The sequence below is a fragment of the Cebus imitator genome, unplaced genomic scaffold (assembly GCF_001604975.1).
Source record: "Cebus imitator isolate Cc_AM_T3 unplaced genomic scaffold, Cebus_imitator-1.0 Scaffold161, whole genome shotgun sequence".
Classification (NCBI taxonomy): domain Eukaryota; kingdom Metazoa; phylum Chordata; class Mammalia; order Primates; family Cebidae; genus Cebus; species Cebus imitator.
Genome location: NW_016107476.1, coordinates 187,128 through 209,081, shown reverse-complemented (window position 1 = coordinate 209,081; position 21,954 = coordinate 187,128). Strand labels below are relative to the sequence as shown.

General features: G+C 39.6%; 1 protein-coding gene across 5 annotated transcripts in view; it reads right to left on the bottom strand.

The window, feature by feature from the left end:
• Positions 1-21,513, bottom strand: part of SHTN1 (shootin 1) — a 123,950-nt gene extending 102,437 nt beyond the window's left edge. For 3 of the 5 annotated variants that reach the window (XM_017543788.2, XM_017543791.2, XM_037743971.1), the window contains exon 1: positions 20,912-21,513. In XM_017543788.2, the coding sequence (XP_017399277.1) occupies positions 20,912-20,969 (58 nt within the window). In that variant the 5' untranslated portion in view covers positions 20,970-21,513. Of the gene's footprint in view, positions 1-1,692; positions 1,749-20,911 lie in introns of all 5 variants that reach the window. The other 2 variants (XM_017543789.1, XM_037743970.1) reach the window with 2 other exon arrangements.
• Between the last annotated feature and the right edge of the window lie 441 nt (positions 21,514-21,954).

The window sequence follows — 21,954 nt, the reverse complement described above, 5'->3', positions numbered from 1 at the left end:
CTCTTATCAGTACCACATCACACCTATTTACAGGTTTAAATGAAATATTGGTTGGCTGCTTGTTAGTTATTTTCTTCCCTCATTTTTTTCATGTCTCTATTATTAAACACAATTATAGGCATACCCATTTTTAGACTGCATTCTAGCCCGGGCAATAAAGCAACACCCCTGTTCTCTCTCCCTCTTCCTCTTTCTTCCTCTCCTTCATTTTTTTTTTATTCTTTCTCTTTCTTTCTTTCTCTCTTTCTTCTTCTAAAAAAAAAAGAAAAATTTTTTCTATTTAAAACATCAGATAATGGTTTTGAAGCCTTTTTTAAAATGCCAATACTATTCTTCCATTATATCACCAATAGAACACAGATGAAACATTGTAGGCTCTCAATTACATGAAAAGAGTTAATTAACAACACTTGAACTATCATATTTTAATGAAAATCACAGAAAATATGCTCTCTTATAACTATTTAAGGTACAAGGAAAGGAAAGGGAAAGTATGAGACGAACTCAACCCCTTGCTAACAAAATCAAACTCACTACTGCAAACAACACTTATACACACACACACACACACGTATGTATCACAATGGACACATAAACCCATCCTCAGTAAAACTGGCAAAAACTGAAGCGATCTATATTATTCATCTCCTTCCTTTTTGGCAATGGTAAGTGGTTGCAGAGGAAGCCACCTTCTTGGTTCAGAACTGGTTTACAGTATGAAAATTTTAAAAAGTGAACTTGCACGGCTCAAGTGATTCCATCAGAGACATCCTCCAAATCCTGAATTTGCCAATGCTAGAATCTGACCAGGCGTGGTGACTCATGCCTGTGATCCCAACACTTGGGAGGCAGAGGTAGGTGGGATCACTTGAGGTCAGGGGTTCAAAACCTGCCTGGCCAACATGGTGAAACCCTGTCTCTACTAAAAAGACAATAACATGAGCCAGGCGTGGCAACACATGCCCGTATTCCCAGAAAAAAATCTGACTGACCTAGAATGAAGCCCTCTGCACACAAGCTCTTCATCAACCCCACCACACACACGCAAGAGCTAAATATAATCCTAGCTACTTGGGAGGCTTGAGACAGGAGGATCACATGAATTCAGGAGTTGGAGGTTGCAGTGAGCCGAGATCATACCACTGTACTCCAGGTTGGGTAACAGAGCAAGACTCTGTCTCAAAAACAAACAAACAAAAACCAAAATAAAAACAGATGCATATGACCAATTCTCAGTATATGAAAGACACCTGCAGCTTGAGAGCTTGAGAAGACTTCATCTCTCAGATTTACAGGTATAGTATATTTCACTGTACTATAAGGACATATAGGACAGTAATTAAAAAGTGCATCCTAGGCCGTGCGCCATGGCTCACGCCTGTAATCCCAGCACTTTGGGAGGCCGAGACAGGTGCATCTCGAGGTCAGGAGATCAAGACCATCCTGGCTAACATGGTGAAACCCTGTCTCTACTAAAAATACGAAAAAATTAGCCAGGCATGGTGGCATGCGCCTGCAGTCCCAGCTATTTGGGAGGCTGAGGCAGAAGAACTGCTCAAACCCAGGGGACGGAGAATGCAGTGAGCCAAGATCATGCCACTGCACTCCGGCCTGGGTAACAGAGCAAGACTCTCAAAAAAAAAAAAACACACACACAAAAAAGTGCATCCTAATAACAGCCTGAGCACTTACTGGCTAGGGAACCTTGGGCAAATTAGTTAATCTCTCTTGAGTCTCAGGTTCCTCATCTGAAAAATATAAATAATAATTATACATCTCTCACAGTGTTGTTATTAAAGTAAATGAGTTAACATATATAAGAGTATTTGGGCATATTAACTGTTCAAAACATGTTAGCCATGGTTATTATTACTGATACAGCAAAGTACATCAAATGCTGTGTTCATGACAAAAGAAGTTAAGCTGTTCCCTAATGCCCTTAGCCTCAGGCTGACTTTTGTTCTGCATGGCAAACAGGGAAATTTTCCAGGGTACTTCTATCCTCCACCAAATAAAGGGAGGGGAAAGGGGGGCTGAAGATCAACTGCAAACAGTGTATTGCAGTAAACAAAGGTGGCAAAGAAGTAAAAGCACTTCTGAGAGCTGTACTTGTCAATCCTAGGTACACATTAAAATCACCTGTGGGGCTTTTAAATCACACAGATGCCTCGCCCCTCCTGCTTCAAGATTATGATTTAACTGGGATATAGCCTGGGCCATCCAGATAGATAGATAAGATAGATAGACAGATAGATAGATAGATACACACACACACACACACACACACACACTTAGAAGTGAGAGCCTCAGGTAATTCCAATGTGCAGCCAAAGTGGGCTGTAACCTAACAATAAAGGAAGATGGTGGAGAAAACAAGGAGAGTATCAGGCAGAGCACGTGTTTCAAGGATCATGCTGGTTTTCTGTTTTCTAACTCCTCAATGCCAAGAAAAGGAGTTTTCTTTCCAAGCTGCAAATCATGACATAGCCAGCCCAATAGGCAGCTGAGTAGACTTAGTGGTTTTAGAAATGTGACGACTAAAGTTCTTAGCTACAGGCCAGTAACACCTCTAGCTAGGGTTAATAATAATCATGCTTTGTCTGGGACTTTGTCAGTTTTAGCACTGAAATTTCAGCCTCCTAGGAAATCTCCCAGTCGCAGGGAGGCTAATCACTCCACCTCTAGCGCTCTTTCCAGAGCAGTATTTCCAACCAATATTTACCAGACGTGTACTGTCCAAAATGGTAGCCATTAGCCACAAGTAGCTATTTAAATTTTAATTGATTGAAACTAAAGAAAATGTAAAATTCAGTTCCTTAGTTGTGTAAGTTCTATTTCAGTGCTGGACAGCCACATGTGGCTAGTGGCTGCTATAACAGACAGGGGACACAGAACATTTCCAACACAGTAGACAGTTCTACTGGCAGTTCTAGGCAGCTCTGTCCAGATGCTCTGCAAGCATCTCAAACCCAGCTTTTTGAAAGTGAGGCCATCAATTTCCCTTCACCCAAATATCCCACTCCCTGTATGAAAGGTCTGCTTTCACTGGTGTCAGCATCTACCACTACCTAGTACTCAACCTGTAGGATTACCCTTGAGTTCCCACTTTTTTCTCCTTCCAAAGAATCGTCAAACTGCTCAAACCTCTAAAAAATATGTGTGCAATCTGCCCTTCCTCTGAAGCTGTCATCTCTGCCCTAACTTAGACCCTCAATAAGGACAAAACCCTCCTATCTAGCTCTAGCTTCCTTCTATCCCAAGGGCATTCTTTACATAGCAGTTAGTTAGCATATGGACAAAGCAGGCCGGCTATTTTCTTGTTTAGCAACTCCAAAAGACCTTATCTCTACAACTGGAATTCCACCATTCAGCCTCAAAGGCCACACCGAAAGTCCCAGTGCTTCCCTAAACCCTCCAAGACATTTCATACTTAGATAGCTTTGCAAATGTTTTTCCCTCTGCTGGCAAAGTTTTCCCCTACCCCTTCCCTATCTCTTCTTTTTCAATGCAGTTTAACTGTTACTTCTAAGAAGACTTCCTCATATATTTCATGCAAAATCAGCACTTTTATCTTAATATACCAACAGAGTACACTGTCCATATGCTCTATTAGAGCATCTACATATAACATTCTAAATTATCTGTGTACAGGTCTGTTTTTCTGTTGTTGTTCTCACCCGATTCTCTGCTATATGTCTTATATGAATATCAAACAGAGTCCATGCCTATGCTGAATAAATGAATGAATGGTTCATATAAATCTGTGAGGCAAAACAATCCAAATATTAACAACTCCATTTTATAAACAAAGACACAAATGCATAGAAAAGTCAAATCCCACGACACAGAATGGTAGCACAAGAACAAATCTACTGACTGCCGGTCATTCATGCAAAAAGACATTAATGAGCATTATTATGTGCAATGCACTAAAGCACTGGATCAGAAATAACCCTCTTGGTTAAAGGCTACACCTTTATCTATCTAGATTCCCATATCTAGGATCTTGTCTGGCATACAGGAGATTATTTGATAAACGTGTTAAATTAAGGAAGAAGGAAGAATGGATCTAGGTCTTCATGTTAGCCAATCACAAAAGAGCACATACTCTCCTCCCCAGGGTAAAAGAGTCTCTTACATCATATACTGTATCAAGATACTTAACAAAAATGAAGGTTTAAATAGCCATCAAATGTAACCAGAAAAACACAACCTCATGAGAGCTTCTAATGTAGATTCTCACCCACTCAGTCTGCATCTTTGACACTCAGGGAGCCTTCAGATACCTCTTACTAATGGAGAATGAGGACATGAGTCACAAAAGATAGTGTTCAATTAGGAAATAATTCCCTTCTGTACACATCCCAATGGGTCATCCTCTTACAGCCAGAGTAGAAAGAGGAGTCATTTATACCTCACTTGTTAATTAAAGCATTAGAAAATCCATGGAAAACACTGTTAGAAAATCTGATCAAAAAACAAAGGTGACAGATTTCATAACTGAAAAGAAATTACAGCAAACCAGAAATTTATTCATTACATGGTAAAACACACAGTTCAGTGTTAATAAATTAATGATACTTAAGAAGTACTCTCAACAAACTAAATTAATGACTTCAAATTAACAAAAAAAAAAGAGAGAAAACTGAATATCTTTAAAATACACATGTAAATCTGATTTCTGGTTTGTCATGTAAGGAGCTTGTGAATCATCACTCCATCCTCACAACAAAAAGTAAAAACAAACTGAAAATCAACAACTCTTCCTAAGATCTATGAGATAATTGAGGTCACAGGGCCCCAAAACTGAAGGGACACATAAGGCAGATAGAAAGGATTATAATTTATTAGAGAAGCAGCCCAGGAGCAGAAACCTCCTTGGAAACCAGTTTGGTACTGGAAAACCTAAACTGTGATTAAAGGATAGCTGGAGGCTCAGTTTGGAAAAGTTTGAGAGTTAAAATTGCCACGGGGACCCAGTCTTAGAGGAGGCCCCTAAACTTTTGTGAGTTTCACCTCCAGGATGAAGGTGACTAGCCTGGGCAACATAGCAAAACCCAGTCTCTTTTTTAAAGAAGAAAAAAAGGTAGTCTATATGAAATACGCCCAGAGCATTCTGTTCCTCGAAACAATGAATGTCTTCAAGAGAAACTATCTTACCAGAGCCTAACAGATTTGGTGGAAGGCAAATATGCAATGCCAGCCCCCACTAGCCTTCTTGTCTCATCCAGGGGGTAAATAAAACAAAACTGAGAAGAACCTGTAAAGATCACATCCTAGGGACACACGGTCACTAAGAGCAAATCATAAAACTATGATCTAATCACAGGACTATAGAACACTTCCTTTCCTTCCATGCATTACCACCACACTAATGTTTATAGCAACTTTACTCCTAATTGCCAAAACTTGGGAACAAACAAGATGTTCTTTAACAGGTGAATGGATAAACAAAACTGTGGTACATCCAGACAATGGAATAGTATCTGTTGTTAGGAAGCAGTTGGTGCTAAAAAGTAGTAAGTGAACTATGAAGCGACAAAAAAAGACAAGGAAAAAAACTTAAATGTATATTGCTAAGTGGAAGGAGTCAATCTAAAAAGCTACATAAGTGTCATATGATTCCTATCATATGACATTCTGGAAAAGGCAAAACTATGGAGACAATAAAAAGATCAGTGGGTACTAAGAGTTTGTTGTTAGAAAGGAAAGGATGAACAGGTAGAGCACATGAAATTTTTAGAGCAGTGGTACTATTCTGTACTGTAATGGTGAATACATGTGCTATATATTTGTCCAAACCCATAGAATGTGCAAGACAAAAAGTAAGCCCTAATGTAAATGATGTATTTTAGTTAATAATAACGTATCAATTCTGGCTCATCAATTCTAACAAATGTACCACATTAATTAAAGCAAGATGTTAATAATACTGTAAATGAGAGTGAAAAAAGGTGAAGAGCTACATACATATTCTCTGTACTTTTGGCTCAATTGTCTGTAAACCTACACTTTAAAAAAGTCTTATTTATTTAAAAAGCTAGTAACATACATATACACACACACACACACCGCACACAAAAAAAATCATATGCAAATTTATGCCACAGAGAATTTGAAATGGAATCAAGTCTAAAGGATCTTAATACAGTAGCACTCTACAAGGTACCATAATTCATGGGTAGGCTTATTTTACTTATTATTCCACGTTTTACTTTCTTTTATTTTATTATTTTGTGTTTTCTTTTACTTATTATTTATTTTATATTTTACTTTACTTATATATTATTTATTTTATTATTTTCGAGACAGGGTCTCACTCTGTCACCTAGGCTTGAGTGCAGTGACATGGTTATAGTTCAATGTAATCCCAAACTTTTGGGCTCAAGTAATCCTTCTGCCTCAGTCTCTCTAGTTACAGATGCATATCACCACGCCCAGTTAATCTTTTCTTTTTATTTTTTATAGGGAGGGGTTACTGTTAGACTACCAAGGCTGGTTGTACACTCTTGACCTCAAGCAATCCACCTACCTCAGCCTCCCAAAGCACTGAAATTACAGGCATGAACCATCACACCTGGCCCAGAACTCATGTTTTAATGTTTAAAATGCTAAGCAAGCACTGTATGCAATAAATAAATAAACGTGTGTTTCTTCTACATCCTAAGGCAAAGCTTAGCTGTGTAACAGCCTTGCAGAATAAAACTTAAAGCACAAAAAAAAGTTTAAAATACATGCACTTTTGGATCCCACAATTCAATTTTCAATAATTTTTCCTGTACCTCCAAAATGCATATAATTATGACAGTTTTAAAAAACAGTATTTTTAAAACGAATTTTTCCTACAGCTGCAGTTAAAGACACATGTGTATAAGAATGTAAGCAGAATTATTATATTTAGTAAACATTTTATGAGTTTTAGATTTACAGTAAAACTGCAAAGATAGAACAATATCTTACGTTAGTATGGTACATTTGCTAAAATTAATGGACCAATATTGATACACTGTTATGAACTAAAGTCCATAATTTATTCAGACTTCCTTAGTTTTTATGTAATGCCCTTTTCTGTTCTAGGATCCCATCTGGGATACCATATTATACTTAGTAGGACAGAGAATTATAAAAACAAAAGGTCTTTCTATCCTCCCCCTCTTTCCTGCCTAAAAACAGGATATAAATTCTCCTTTACAACCCATGTCAGCTCAGATATGGCAACAGAGGAATCTGCAAGCAGACTTTGCCCCAGTAGCTTCCCCAAACATTCACCTTCCCACATTTTCCCACCCTTGGAAGCCTGGGATTGCTTTCCTTTGTCCTATCACTTCTCAAAAATTAATTGTTCTTTGTTGAAGATGATAATATAAACCAGAGGGTTTTTTGTTGGTGGTGGTGGTTTTCTTTTTTGTTTTTGAGGCGGAGTTTCACTCTTGTTGCTTAGGCTGGAGTGCAATGGCACAATTTCGGCTCACTGCAACCTCCACCCCCCAGGTTCAAGCGATTCTCCTGTCTTGGCCTCCCGAGTAGCTGAGGTTTCATCATATTGGTCAGACTGGTCTCAAACTCCTGACCTCAGGTGATCCATCCACCTCAGCCTCCCAAAGTGCTGGGAAAACCAGAGTTTTAAGCCACTACCTGGAGTTACTTTTCAGCCTTAAAATGTGCACTGCATGTGTTAATAAACTTGCTGTCTCTTGTTAATTTGTCTTTTGTTATAGGAGTTGTTTCAAATTATGAACTTAAGAGGCTTGAGGAAAATGTTATTTTTTTCTCCCCTTCATTTTGGCATAGTTGGCAGGATATTCTGGGCTACTTCACTCACTCTGGGATCTGCAGATACAATCCCAAGAGAACAGAACAGGCAGAAGCTGGTAGAAAAAGATAATTCTTACAAAGGCAGCTCTCCCAAATCTCTACCTGTAATGCCTCGTCAAGAGAGGAAGGTAAAAATTTTTCCTTGTTCCTTCCTTTCCAAATTCAGATTGGCAAGAAAAAAATTTTGAAATCAAAAAAAGAAAAAAATCGTTCTTTCAATTTGTGACTCTTGTAGATTTGGTTTGGGTACATATTGATGACTGACCTTTAGCAACCCAGAAAAGGCCTTTGTTTTCCTTGTCTGTTTTTTCTGCGTGTGTGTGGTTTGTCATAAAAAGGAAAATCATAAGAAGATTCTCCCTTCCATCTTGTATGTTTTGAGAGCTTGGCTTTTGTAACAAGCAAGGTTTTTCTCTCTGGTCTCCACTAGCCCCAGGGGGCACAAGTTGTCACATTTCTATCAGGCAGCAGCTATCCAGTTGGCCAAGCATCTAAAACACGTTTGTCCAACCATACCAGCTCTCAAGGAACCTTCCCTTAATTGTCTCAACATTTATTGCCTTGTTAACAATGAGGGTCTTTGCTTTCTTAGGCTGCCATTGGGAGAAAATGGATCTTGAGGGGGACTGCATCTTTTTCATCCTGCCCTCTTTGGAATGTAATTCTTACATCTATGGTTTTAAGTCATAAAGAGGTTTATTATTAGCAAACCCCCAAACACACCCCATGGATGGCTTTTGTTTTTCTGTTTGTCTTAGTGACTACTGTCTCTTTTTGTCTTTGCATCTCTTGGTAGCACACATGTTATTGGGCCTTTCTTCCTCCTGCCTGTCTTTTGGGAGAGGTGTCTATCTTGGAAGGGCTGCATCTTCTGCTCCGTCTTTGAAGACTTTGATTAAAGCCATAAAGTGCTTCTTGGGTTTAGTCTCATGCATGGTTGTAATTTTGGTCTTGAGTCATTTGTAATATGTAACTTTGGTACAGAATTTTGGTTTACATTTGTTTCTTAGTCTATCTGCGTTGCTATAAATGAATACCCGAAGCTGGGTCATTTGTAAAGAAGTTCATTTCGCTCATGGTTCTGCAAGCTGTATAAAGAGCGTGTTGCCAGCATCTGTTTCTGTTGAAGTTTTCATGGCTGCTTCCACCCCTGGCAGAAGGCGAAGGGGAGCAGGCACGTGCAGCGATCATATGGTGAGAGAGGAAAGCAGGAGAGAAGGGAAAGGTGCTATGCTCTTTCTAACAAGCAGCTCTCAGGGGTTCTCTGAGGGAGGCTAGTAGAGAACTCTACTAGCTTCATTACTCATTACTACGTACTACAAGGTACTAAAAGATAGTCATTACTATGAGGACAAAAGCACCAGTCCATTCATGAGGGATCCACCCTCATGACCCAAACGCCTCCCATTAAGGCCTCACTAATTTTTGTATTTTTAGTAGAGATGCGGTTTTACCATGTTGGGCAGATTGATCTCGAACTCCTGACCTTGTGACCCACCTGCCTTGGCTTCCCAAAGTGCTGGGATTACAGGCGTGAGCCACCACATCTGCTTCCTCACAGCTGAACATTTTAAAATAAAAGCTGTAATATCTTTTTTGTCTGTATTTTTTATGTATACATGTTTTCATATATGTTGTAGGTTGTTTCTATATGGTAAATACTTTGAAGAAATTTAAAATTGGCTTAAAGACAAATGAGCACTCATAAATTAAATTTACTTAAAACTGCTAAGATATAGAAACTAACCCAAATACTTTTCAGGTTCACATGACTTGGGCAGATAAGACTAATTTAATAGAGTTAGTTTCGTAAAAACAATGATGTCTTCTGAGTTATAACAAATAAAAAAGACAAACATACAATTAACTTTAGGTTCTTGCTTGAATAGTAATTTCCTAACATACACATGCTATAAAATGGATAAGAGAAAAATAACCTGAGACGATGCCCAGCTTTGTCTCATAAAATTTTCCAACCATAATTATTAAAATGAGTGAATTAAACAGATAAAGCTGCATAAGAGTTTATGCAGGTACTTTTAAAATAACATATTTCATAATAGGTTTTGCAGTCTCTTTGGTTACTATACCCTTAGAGTTTTGTGAAATTAAATTAAACGTTGTTGGATATTATCTAGATGATTTCCTTTTATTTTGGTGGGTGGGCGGGGTTGTTTTGTTTGAGACGGAGTTTCGCTCTTGTTGCCCAGGCTGGAGTGCAATGGCGCCATCTCAGCTCACCGCAACCTCCGCCTCCAGGGCTCAAGCAATTCTCCTGTCTCAGCCCCCTGAGTAGCCGGGATTACAGGCATGCGCCACCACACCCAGGTAATTTTGTATTTTTAGTAGAGATGGGGTTTCTCCATGTTGGTCAGGCTGGTCTCAAACTCCTGACCTCAGGTGATCCACCTGCCTCAGCCTAGATCATTTTCAAATAAGATAAAATGTTTAAATATTAATTGCTAAATATAAATGTAAATTTATCTACTTTTGGCTTAAAGAAAAAGATATCTGAGTCTGTTAACAAGCTTTAAAAATTGTACTTTGGAGGAAACGCGTATTTCTAAGATTATAAAGTGGTATTAGTCTACAGAATGCTAGTTCAAAATTGCTAAGGATTAAAACTCTATGTAATTAAAGCTACTAGATGTGGTTTTTGGTGAGGAAAGTTAAGCAAGATATGAGGATCTGTTTTTGTTGAGGAAAGGAGTGATTTTCTTTAAGTAGATGTTCTTTAAAGGTTTAAAAATGAATGAAGAAAGAAATGATATAGAGAAAACTAAATGGATACAGAAAGTTGGGAAGAGAAGAGAGAGCAAGAGAAAGTCTTGTGTAGTTAAACAAAAATTGAATTAATTTATTATGAGATTTAAAATGGAGCCTTGATATCTAAAGTATACTGATACAAAAGTAAAATGTGTTCTTCTTTAAAAACAAGATTTTCCTATAGTCTTGATAAGAGAAAATAATTTTTTTTTCACCTTTTTAGTGAACTGGAGAGAGAAAGAAGGGGAGAAAGAGAAGGAGAAGGAGAAGTGGAAGGGGAAGGGGAGATTCTGTGTTTCATCAAGATGATTCCCTGTGCTTCACATTGTCTTTATCGCATCTTTGATTACTTTAGAAAATTAAGTTAAAGAGTTAAGGTTTTTCTACAACTATTTGCCTTCCTGTTTGCTTTTGAAGCACTTATCACTCTGATTAAATGAATATTATTTCACAATCAGAATGACTATTATTTCACAGTGACCTGTGATCCTATTTTGATTGTTTTGAATCTTTTTTACAAACTTCTCAAAATCAAATTGTAAATTAAGTCTTTTTGACCTTCGACTAATTTTGGGATTTCCAGAGGGCTCCATAGAAATCTGAAAGTGACATATTAAACCCATTAAGCTTATTCTCCATGTTAAGTGAGAAACACTGTCAAATAATATGCAATGCTAACATTTGAGTTATTATTTGTATGGATATGGTATTGATGTGTTTCAAAACTATGAGATTCCCAGAAATCTAATATGCTATCTGTCATAATTCTGATTATGTTAAATTTCTGTATCTCACAACCAACCAAATTTCCTTGTCAACGTCATCATTATCATAATGAACTCCCATCACATCTTTAACTATGGCCATTTTAAGTCTTGTTGTCCACATTCATAACTGCTTTATTTTGATGCTCTTTCTAAAAGCTTTTTGCAAGCAATTATAATCCTAAAGTAGTGGGTCTTCAGGGAGGTATATGGGAAGAACAAAAAGAACTCTGACATGTACTCTGCCTGCCCCACTCCAACTGAAGATACTTAGAACCTAAGATTCATAAGTCTTCTCAACTGCCTGCTTTCCAGACTCAGAAACTAATTTATAGACTGCTCTAAATATTAACCTTGCTTTTTCTTTTTTTCCTCCATAGAAATGTCTCTTATTAGGTATTTGCATGCTTACACCATATAAAGGCCTAACATTAAAGAGATCTCCCATAACCTTAAAATAAAACATGACTGTTTACCTAAACTAACCTAGTCTCAGGACTAAGAGACTGACTCAGTAAGATAAGAGACAATATGCTTAAATCTGTTATTTTCTGCTGGTTCCAATCTGATAACTTTAAGGAAATACCAGTGGACTGAGTATGAATTCCAGAACTTTAAAGGAGAAACTAAACTCCAAAAATTGTTAAAATGGAACAGAATTAAGACTGAATTACATGGGACTAAAATGATGAGGGACTGTGATTTTTATGACTTTTTTGTCTGGGACACTATTGATTCTTTTATTTTCCAGATTTAAGAAAACATTTTCTTCTTTTGCGCTATCTATAGCTTACGACAATTTTGTAAAGTATAGTTTTGCAAACAAAATTGAAACATTTACTTTTCTTCCTTATCTGATCCCTCCAATATTTGGAAACTATTCATGAATATTCTTATTCTTAGGACAATACAGGCATTTATATTCAATAAGAATCCATTCTTTTAACAGGACACAACTGAAAACACTGGTTATATTGCCAAAATTTTCATGGGAATGTCATATTTTCTGATATGACCAGACAGTGTTTGGGAACTGAGGTCCCTAAAGGAAACTCAGTTTAATGGAGCCAATAAAGGCACCTTGGAAAAACTGGCCTTGTATCTTGAATACATGGTTCAAATGGTTGCCTTACAGGTGGGGAAAGAATGTCACTTCCTGACAGGAACATCAGTATATTTTGGAAATCTATGGAAGAGAGATATCTACCCAATACTACAGGTATAGGTACAATCTGAGGGTGAGTCCTGAGCTTCTTAGCCTAAGGAGGTATTTTTTTAAGCCTAATCTGAGATTCCTTATGAAGAGTTCCAGCAAATCAGATTTTTAAAAAGCTTACATAGTCAATCACTATTCTTGCTGCACTTATGTGAATAATTAAGCCAAGTATAACAGATAAAAACTTATTTTACAAATAAACGGGTCTTATTGATTCTCTTTGATAGAAATGAGAGAGAAAAAAATATTTTCAGAAAAATAATAGTTTAGAAATGATAGTTCACCCATTACTACATTCTAGCCCTGTTCATTGTTTTTGAGATTTTATTATTTACCTGCAGTCTGGAATGGATCCTGAATTCTTCTAGTTTTTTCTAGCGTCTGGCTGTGAGTCTCAAACTAACATTTCCATTTCCAATTTTTCTCCCGCCCTTCTGACCTGGAATCACTTTCTAGCCCTGTTCATTGTTTTTGATACTTTATTATTTACCTGCAATCTGGAATAGATCTTGAATTCTTTTAGTTTTTCTTATATACGGCTGTGAGTTTCCAAACTAACATTTCCAATTTTTCTCCGACCCTTCAAACTTAAAATCACTGAAATTAAAATTGGGCTTTTCCTGAAGCTCTGCAAGCTAACGCTGGACAACTTGATAGAGACATCATTGAAATCACCACAACACCTTTAATATAGACAACCTTTATGGTATTTAAACTACAAACAAGAATGTCTATCAGATTGTACCTGCCTGCCCCACTCCAACTGAAGACACTTAGAGCCTAAGATTTATAAATCTTCTCAACTGGCTGCTCTCAGGTTCAGAAACTAATTTATAGATTGCTCTAAACATTAACCTTGCTTTTTCTTTTTTCCATAGAAACATCTTTTATTAAATATTTGTATGCTTACACCATATAGAGGCCTAACATTAAAGAGATCACCCTTAACACCACCCCTTGAAATAAAACACGACTGTTTACCTAAACTGACCTAGTCTCAGGACTAAGAGACCGACTCATTAAGATATGAGACAATATGCTTAAATCTGTTCTTTTCTGCTGGTTCTAATCTGGTTTCTTCCCCTTTGCCAATCACTTATCTCACAGCCATCTCTCCAAAGCTACCAACCTGGCACATAACACATGAGGCTTTCTGAAAGTAAAGTTTCAAAGGGGGGAACTGAATGAACCAGCCTAACTCCCCAAAATATAAAAGACCTTTGAGCTAAAGATAATTATGATGCAGGAGAGCTCTCTGCCTTCCCTCTGACTAAAAGCAGAACACAGAATTACAAAGACAAAAGGTCTATCTTCTCCCCATTTCCTACCTAAAAACAAGGCACACATTCTCCTTTACAACCCACATCACCCCAGAGATGGTGGCAGAGAAATCTGTGAGTAGAGTTTACCCCAGGAGTTTCCCCGTAAATTCACCTTCCCATATTCTCCTGCCCTTGGAAGCCTGGAACGGCTTTCCTTTATCCTAACACTTTTCTAAATGTATTGTTCTTTGTTGAAGACAGTATGTTAAGCCACTGCTTATTTTTCTCCCTTGCGATGTGCACTGCATGCATTAAGAAACTTGCTTGTTCTCTTGTTCAACTGTCTTTTTACACAGGTATCTGTCCCAATTATGAACTTACAAGATTTGAGGGAAAAGTTATTTTTTCTCCCCTTCAATCCTTAGGTATCTCTTGATGATGACAGTTTCTCAGACTTCACTCATTTTTATGACCTTGACGGTTTGGAGAAATGCTGATCAGGTATTTTCTAGAGTTTCTCAATAGGGATTTGCTGATGCTTTATTCATGAGTAGACTGGGTTTATGGGTTTTTAGGGGAAGACCACAGAGGTCAAATGCCAATTCATGACATACTATCATGCTATCCACACAACTTATCACTGTTGATGTTGGCCTTGATCATGTAGTTGAGATAGTGTTTGTCAGGTTTCTCCACTGTAAAGTTACTCTCTTCCCCCTTTTCCATATTGTAGCCTGAGGAAGGAATTTACTATGTGCTGCCCACAATTAAGAATCAGGGAGTCTGATATACCACTTTGAGGGGGGAGGGTCAACATAAAATATTTGGAATTGTTCTGCATGGGAGATTTGTCTTTTCTTCCCATGTATTTATTTAATCATTTATTTATATCAGTATCAACAATTATAATCCAATATTCCGTTGTTCAGAGTTCCCTCTTTGGACATTGGAAGTTCCTTCCATTGGCTCTTATGTCTCTCTGACAGACAGCAGTTTCCCTCTTACCTACTGTTTCACTGTCCAGGGTTTCAGCTACCCATGGTCAACAATGGTATGAAAATAAATGACTACAGTACAATAAGATATTTTGAGAGAGACCACATTCACATAACTCTTATTACAGTATATTATTATAATTGTTCTATGTTGTTATGAGTTATTATTAATATCTTGTGCCTAATATATAAATTAAACTTTATCACAGGTATGTATGTATGCACAGGAAAAAATTTTGTATATACAGGGTTTGTTATTATCCATGATTATAGGCACCCAGTGCAGGTATTGAAACATAGCTTCCGTGGATAAGCAGGGACTACTGTATCTCCATCAATGTGGGCTTATTAGTTGGCACACTTCCATAGTTTCCAATACTACAAGATGCTCTAGGCTCATCTTGTATATTTCCTTCCCCTTTCCTAAAATTAGCCATTTCTCCTAAGAACTCTGTTCATTTTGTTAGAGAATAACATTAGAAGCCAAATTCTGAGCTCTAAATGTGTTCATTAATACTAATGCATCTAGGCTCTCTCAGCTGACAGAGCAAGAAAATATATGTATATACCAACCAAAATATATAAATATATCTATAAATATTTCTATGTGTAAGTGTAACCATCCATATCTGTATTAAGCTAAACAAGTTCATACTGATGTCTCCAACTCTAATCCATTACCAAGAGCATTTTTTTTTAGAGCGAGAGCTGGGGTCTCACTATGTTTCCCAGGCTGGCCTGAAACTCCTGGGCTCAAGGTATCTTCCTACCTCAGCCTCCCGAAGTGCTGGGATTATAGGTGTGAGCCAACACGACCAGCCTGGAAGCATTATTTGTAATAGCAAAAACAAAGATAGATAGGCATGTCCATCCAGAGGACGTTAAATACATTGTGATGGACCTGTACATTGGAACATTAGTCAATTTTTAATGATTCAACTGTACATGTACTAATACAAAAAATTACATATTAGATTATATATATGCACATAAAAACACAATTTCTGGAAGGAAACAATACGAAAGGTTAACAGTGGATAACTTCGGGAAATGAAAGTGATAACAAATGGTTGCCTTGTTTTGAAGTGCAAACTTGGTTTTACATCAGTATTTTTCAAAGTGTGGTACAGGGGCTAGCTACATCTGAATCACCAGGTACTTATCAACAATGTGTTTTCCCTCTAAAGTTAGTGAATGGTTGCTGAAGGACAGCAGTTGGGCAACCCCTCATGAGATGGACATGCAGAATGGACTAAGGAACTATGTATCCTAGTCAGACATTTTGAGTAACATTATGAGAAATGAAAATGGGGTCACAGCATGCATTGTCAATGTGGTGATATCCTCAAGGAGACAAGAGAAAAGACTTGGATATTACAATGGCTCATGGTCCTTCAAAGGGTCACAGTGCATAAAACGTCTAAAAAGTTTCCTTAGGAGAGTGATAATAAAGATTGAGAAACAATGGATCAGACAGAACAGGTAATTGTACTTTTCACTTTACACCTTGTTTTCTATAAGTATGTGTCTATTTTTACATTTATTTAAAAAAATGATTCATGGCCAGGTAGCGTGGCTCATGCCTATAATCCTAGCACTTTGGGAGACCGCGGTGGGCAGATCACCTGAGGTTGGGAATTCAAGACCAGCCTGACCAACATGGCAAAACCCTGTCTAGACTAAAAATACAAAATTAGCCAGGTGTGGTGGTGCATGTCTATAATTCCAGTTACTGGGGAGGCTGAGGCAGGAGAGTTGCTTGAACCTGGAAGGCCAAGGTTGCAGTGAGCCAAGATTGCACCAATCCAGCCGGGGCAACAAAAGCAAAATTCCATCTCAAAAATAAATAAATAAATAAAATAAAAGTGATTCACATATATAATGGAAGTATTAGGTAATAGTGAAATTCTGACTAGGAGACATAGCTCCTTAGCCCAGGCTGTATGTCCATCTCATGGGGGGGGAGGGGTGAGGCTGCCCAACTGCTGTCCTTCAGCAACCATTCACTAATACTAGGAGAAAAATGCATCGTTGATAAGTATCTGGTGTTTCAGATGTAGCTGGCCCCTGTACCACACTTTGAAAAATACTGATGTAAAACCAAGTTTGCACTTGAAAACAAGGCAACCATTTAACTCCAAACAGCTTTCTACTGGCTGATCTCATATGCGTCCAAGATTCTCAATGATTCCGTTTTTCCAGACCGATATGGTCATTGTGATAGGCAATAGTTTCATACTGTTTTGTCAAATAATGCTCTAGTTACTTCCTGGCCTAGAAGCCAAGGGAATACTGGATGTATCTTTTAATTACTAACTTGCTGTAAGAATAAGATTGACTAGATTTCCATCTGAATCTTAAGTATCATCTCAATAATCTTAAGGAAAACAATACTAACTCTAAAGATAAAAGGAGATTTAAAATTGCTTTAAAGCCAATTACTTCCCCATAGAAAATCCATTTTAAATACCGTTAGCCCCAGAATTGCCCATTACTTCGGTGGTGGTGGTGGTGGTGGTGGTTGTTTTGGTCTTATGTTAGTATATCCTTATTATTAAAAGCCATCTCTCTTCAAAGTTTCATCCACTTGAAAGTGGCATGGCACTACTATACTGAACAGTTTAGCGGACATGTGTTGTATGTGTCTGCCCAGCCTGTGTCCTCCTGGTAGTGGCACCCCATTCTGTTTTGGACAACTACACCAATCTTTGCAAAGGCTGCCAATTAAAGTATCCTGCCCTCCCGTGGCCAAGGTATTTGAATACATGAGATTGGCCAAACTAGGCCAGTCAGATGCTCTTCCTGGAATTCACATGCCTAGCACCATCTCCAAACCAGGAACTCCTCACCAGCAAGGGCAAGGTCTTATTCAGCTCTATCTCTCTGATGCCTAGCACAGTGCCTGGCTATGAATATTCAATGCATGTGGGCTGAATGAATTACACAGAAAATCATGCACCTTAAACAAATGCTGAACTAAGTCTATCATTTTCCCACTGAATTCCGGAGGGGGGGCAAATTGTATGATGTTTTGAAAGGGAAATATCCACTTTAGTAGCTAGGAAATATGCCTCGGAAATAGTATCCAAAGTTGCCATTTCTCCGTGCATTAAATATGTCAATCAGTCCAATAAAATAAAGCCCCAAAAAAGACAAAAGGAGAATTACCTCATTACCTCAACATCTGCTTGAACATAAGCAATCACACACTGGCTAATTTTTTTTAAAGGAACATAATATAACTTTCTAGAAAGACATAATATAGCTAATTATACCATTCACTAGGAGGGAACATAAAATGTTTTGAAGTAATTCAGAAGTGGGTGTGATTTATAAGACATAGAGCTTAGGGAATGGTAAGTATAAATTAGAGATTGTTCATATTATGACAGACTCCGTCATTACATTTCACAACTTTTGTCAAAAGCAACCTTATTCACCACACCACTAAAGGCTTCACATTAGGGAAGGCTGCTGTCAGCTTTGTGGTTTAGATTAGACAGGAATCTTGTTTCTGAACATTCTCCTGGAGAATTGGTTCAAATTTTAGACTTAAAACTCACTAAGGCAGGGGAAATGAAGAGAAATTGTTTCATGGGTACAAACATACAGTTAGACACAAGGAATAAGTTTGAACACTTGACAGCAAAGTAGGGTGACTACAATTAACAAAGATGTAGTGTCTATTTCCAAAGAGCTAGAAGAGAGGACTTGAAATGTTCCCAACTCATAGAAATGATAAATACTGGAGGGTAATGGATACCCTAAATACCCTGACTTGATCATTATGCATTCCAAGCATGTAACAAAATATCCCATGTATTCTACAAATATGTACAAGTATCATGTATCAGTTTAAAAAAACTAAGGAAGGACCCATATGATGAAACCTAAGTGGCCAATGAGCACGTAAAAAGGTTTCAAATCTCACTAATAACCAGAGCAATGCAAATTTTAAAAGGTACCATTTTGCCCATTAGATTAGCAAAAATCAAAAACTTGTCAGGCTATCAAATTAATAAAGATGCTATTAGACAGTGTTGACCAGTGTAGGGGGAAATGGTTACTGCTGAAGGATATATTTGAACTGGTATAATCATTTTTGGGGGTACTTGTGTAATGTCTATCAAAACTATATGTCCATGCTCTCTAATCCAACAATTCCATTTCTAAGAATCTATCCTATAAAAAAGTAATTGTACATTTATTCATATGATTATTTGATTAGTAACTGTCTTCTCTTCTGGACAATTAATTTGGTAACAAGGACTGCCTAGTTCACAATTTACACCCCATATCACCTTTGATATGCACTTAATCAAGGAAATAGATAATCTAAAAATACCAAAGCCATGGATTTGTTTTCCAGTACAATGCAACAGGAGAAAGAACTAGAAATTTAGAAATTCTTTTTCTTGGGCCTCAAACCCAACACAGGAATGGAGAATGTGTTCTGAAATCAAATATAAACAATTTTCAGATTATCTACATTGTTAAGCTACCCTTGAATTACATACAAAATGAAAAGATAAATTTTTTATTATCATTATTTGAAAACTGACCATCCATAAGAAGATATGATACTCACTGACAGATATTACCTATAACAAAAGCTCCACAAATCTAGACTATGAATCAAGTTTTAATGTTATGGGTTGGGGGGAAGGTGTTATTAAATATAAAATACCAGTAGAATCCGGTCCCTCACTAAAATACCTGAGAAATTTCAGATAAAGGAATTCTGTCCACCCACTAAATTCACTGATGCTTGTGACTCTATGACCTCAGGCTAATCTAGGATGCCAGGTGAAGGTGCTGGGAAGGCCAAAGAGACTAACATTTATCCAGCACTTTCTAGATGCTGGATATTACAGAGGAATGTTATGTCCATTTCAGAGGTTAAATAATTTCCCCCAAAGTAACACGGTAAACAGTAATGTTGACATTTGTTTGCCAGTGTGGCTTCAGAGGAATCCAGGTTCACTTCCCAACGGTGTTTGTGGTTTTAAGGAAGAACAGGTAAGAGTACTGAAGAAGACCTCAGGAAGTTCTCCAGTTTCGCCCTCGCGTTTAGTCAGGTCAGCCTTGATGAACCAGAAGACAAGTTCACAGAGCTGATGAACTGGACCAAGAGAGTGAAAGAACTAGAACTAAACACCAGGTTTTGCCGCAGAGCGGCTTCCATTACACGGTCATGTCAGCAAGTCATTCAGAAAAGTACATGTTCCTACACAGTTTTGCTTCCTTTAAATCTGTATGGTTTCTCACTTTCTTGACCCACATTCGCAGACCACCCTTTGGTCAGGGTAATAATAATTGTTTCAATGTGTTAGGTTAACATTTGGTGGTTGATCTGGTTTGGTTCAGAAGTGTGGTAACTGATGAAAAAAAAAAAGATTGACTGAGGCAGCTTTTTATTAAAGAATAATTCCCAGTTACCAAGCAGTACAGAAATGTGTACGCATGGCCTGGCTCTCCCGCGCCCAGCGCCAACCCAGTTAATTCTGGACGCCCAACACTGGCAGCATGTTGACCTTGCTGACTAATAAACTGCTAAAATTGAGAAGTGATAAAAACAAAAATCATGGCCTGAAAATTCCAGCTGGGTAAGGAAAGAGGAACCAGACCGAACCCAAAGAAAGAGCTGGGAAGGGTGTGAAATAGTGCTACAGGCCACTCGGCGCCAACAAATGTGTAAGGGTGGGGCCAAGCTAGCTGAGCCGCCCAAAGCTGCCAAAATACCCTGCCCCACCCGCTTCTTCCACAAGGAGGGTGGCACTGTGCAACCTCGTCCCTGCTGAATCCTCGTCCCTTCCCCCAGGCCCCATCGCCAGCAAAACGCTACTGGCGGGCAGCGCGTCTCACGCTGCGGGGCCTGACTCGCCCGGACACTCCGCGTTATCCTCGGCCTGGGGCTTTCCCAGGCGCGCGGGCCACGGAGGACGCTTCTCCGCGCGTGACGAAGCTACCGCGTTGACCACTACGGCCGCCACGTCTCCCGCGCGGCTTCCACCTGCCCTGGCCCCAGCGCCCTGGAGCCGTCCCCGCCCACGGGCCGCGGCTGCCCACACCTGGCGCCCGCGTGCCGCCTACCTTGCTCCTTCAGACTGGTGATGAGCTGCAGCTGCTTCTCCTCATCCGAGCTGTTCATTTTGGCGGGTGGGGCCGGGAATAAAAGGGAAAGAGGGAGCGGCGAGGGGCACAAGGGAGGAGGGGGAAGAAAAAGCAAGATGCCGGTGGCGTGCGGCTCCACTACCCGGAAGTTGGATCCGCTCCCGCTCCTCCTCCTCCTGGCGCGGAGCGCGTGAGTGAGATCATCCCCACGCACCTACTCGGCGGCTGCGGCCGCTTCACCTGCGGGCGGGGCGGGGCGGGCCCGGCAGCCCTGGGCAGGGAGTGGAGAGGCGGGGGCGGGGCGGCAGCCGCGATCCCAGCCTGTGGCGGCTGGCGCCGCAGGACGCGCTGGTGGGAGGGCTGCGGCCCTGCGTGGGGTCGCCTCTGACTCGCTCCGCACCCGTTTCTCCGCCTCCACCCGCGGGCTCAAGGACGCACGTTCAAAGAAAACGGGCCGTGGGTTCGCAGCGTGTGTGGGAGCTCCACTTTGGACGCTGCCCGGGGGTCGCTCCCCACGAACCGCAGATGTGGACCCGGACGCAATGGGCTGTGGACGCCTAGGCTGCTTCTCCAATTCTCCTGCGGTGGACTCGAGGGCGGGATTGCAAAACCTAGCTGCCCGCAGGGACAGGCCCAGGGTCGTACACTTGGCACCTTGAAAAGCAGACAAGGACCGAAACAGGCCGCCCAGCTACTTAAATGACCATGCCGTGAGTGAAGGAGGGCCCTGGCTAGCTTTCCCCCATCGCACCAGGTTTGCCAGGTGGTCAGAACGCGGACCTTGCTGCACGTGGATGGTGGGGCCTGGAGGCCTCTTGCATATCATCTGGTTGGTGGCGGCATGACCTTCCCTTTAGAGAGGGTGCCACTGCGTTGAATGCCAAAGGTCACGCAGCCCCCGGGCAGCAGAGGCTGGCAGTTAAGCCAAGCATTTGTCCCACTTCACTGCCCTCTGAACTATGTGAACTCATGTCTGGGTTAGACCATGCCCAGCAGAGAAGTGGCAGGCCTGCATTGTTTCA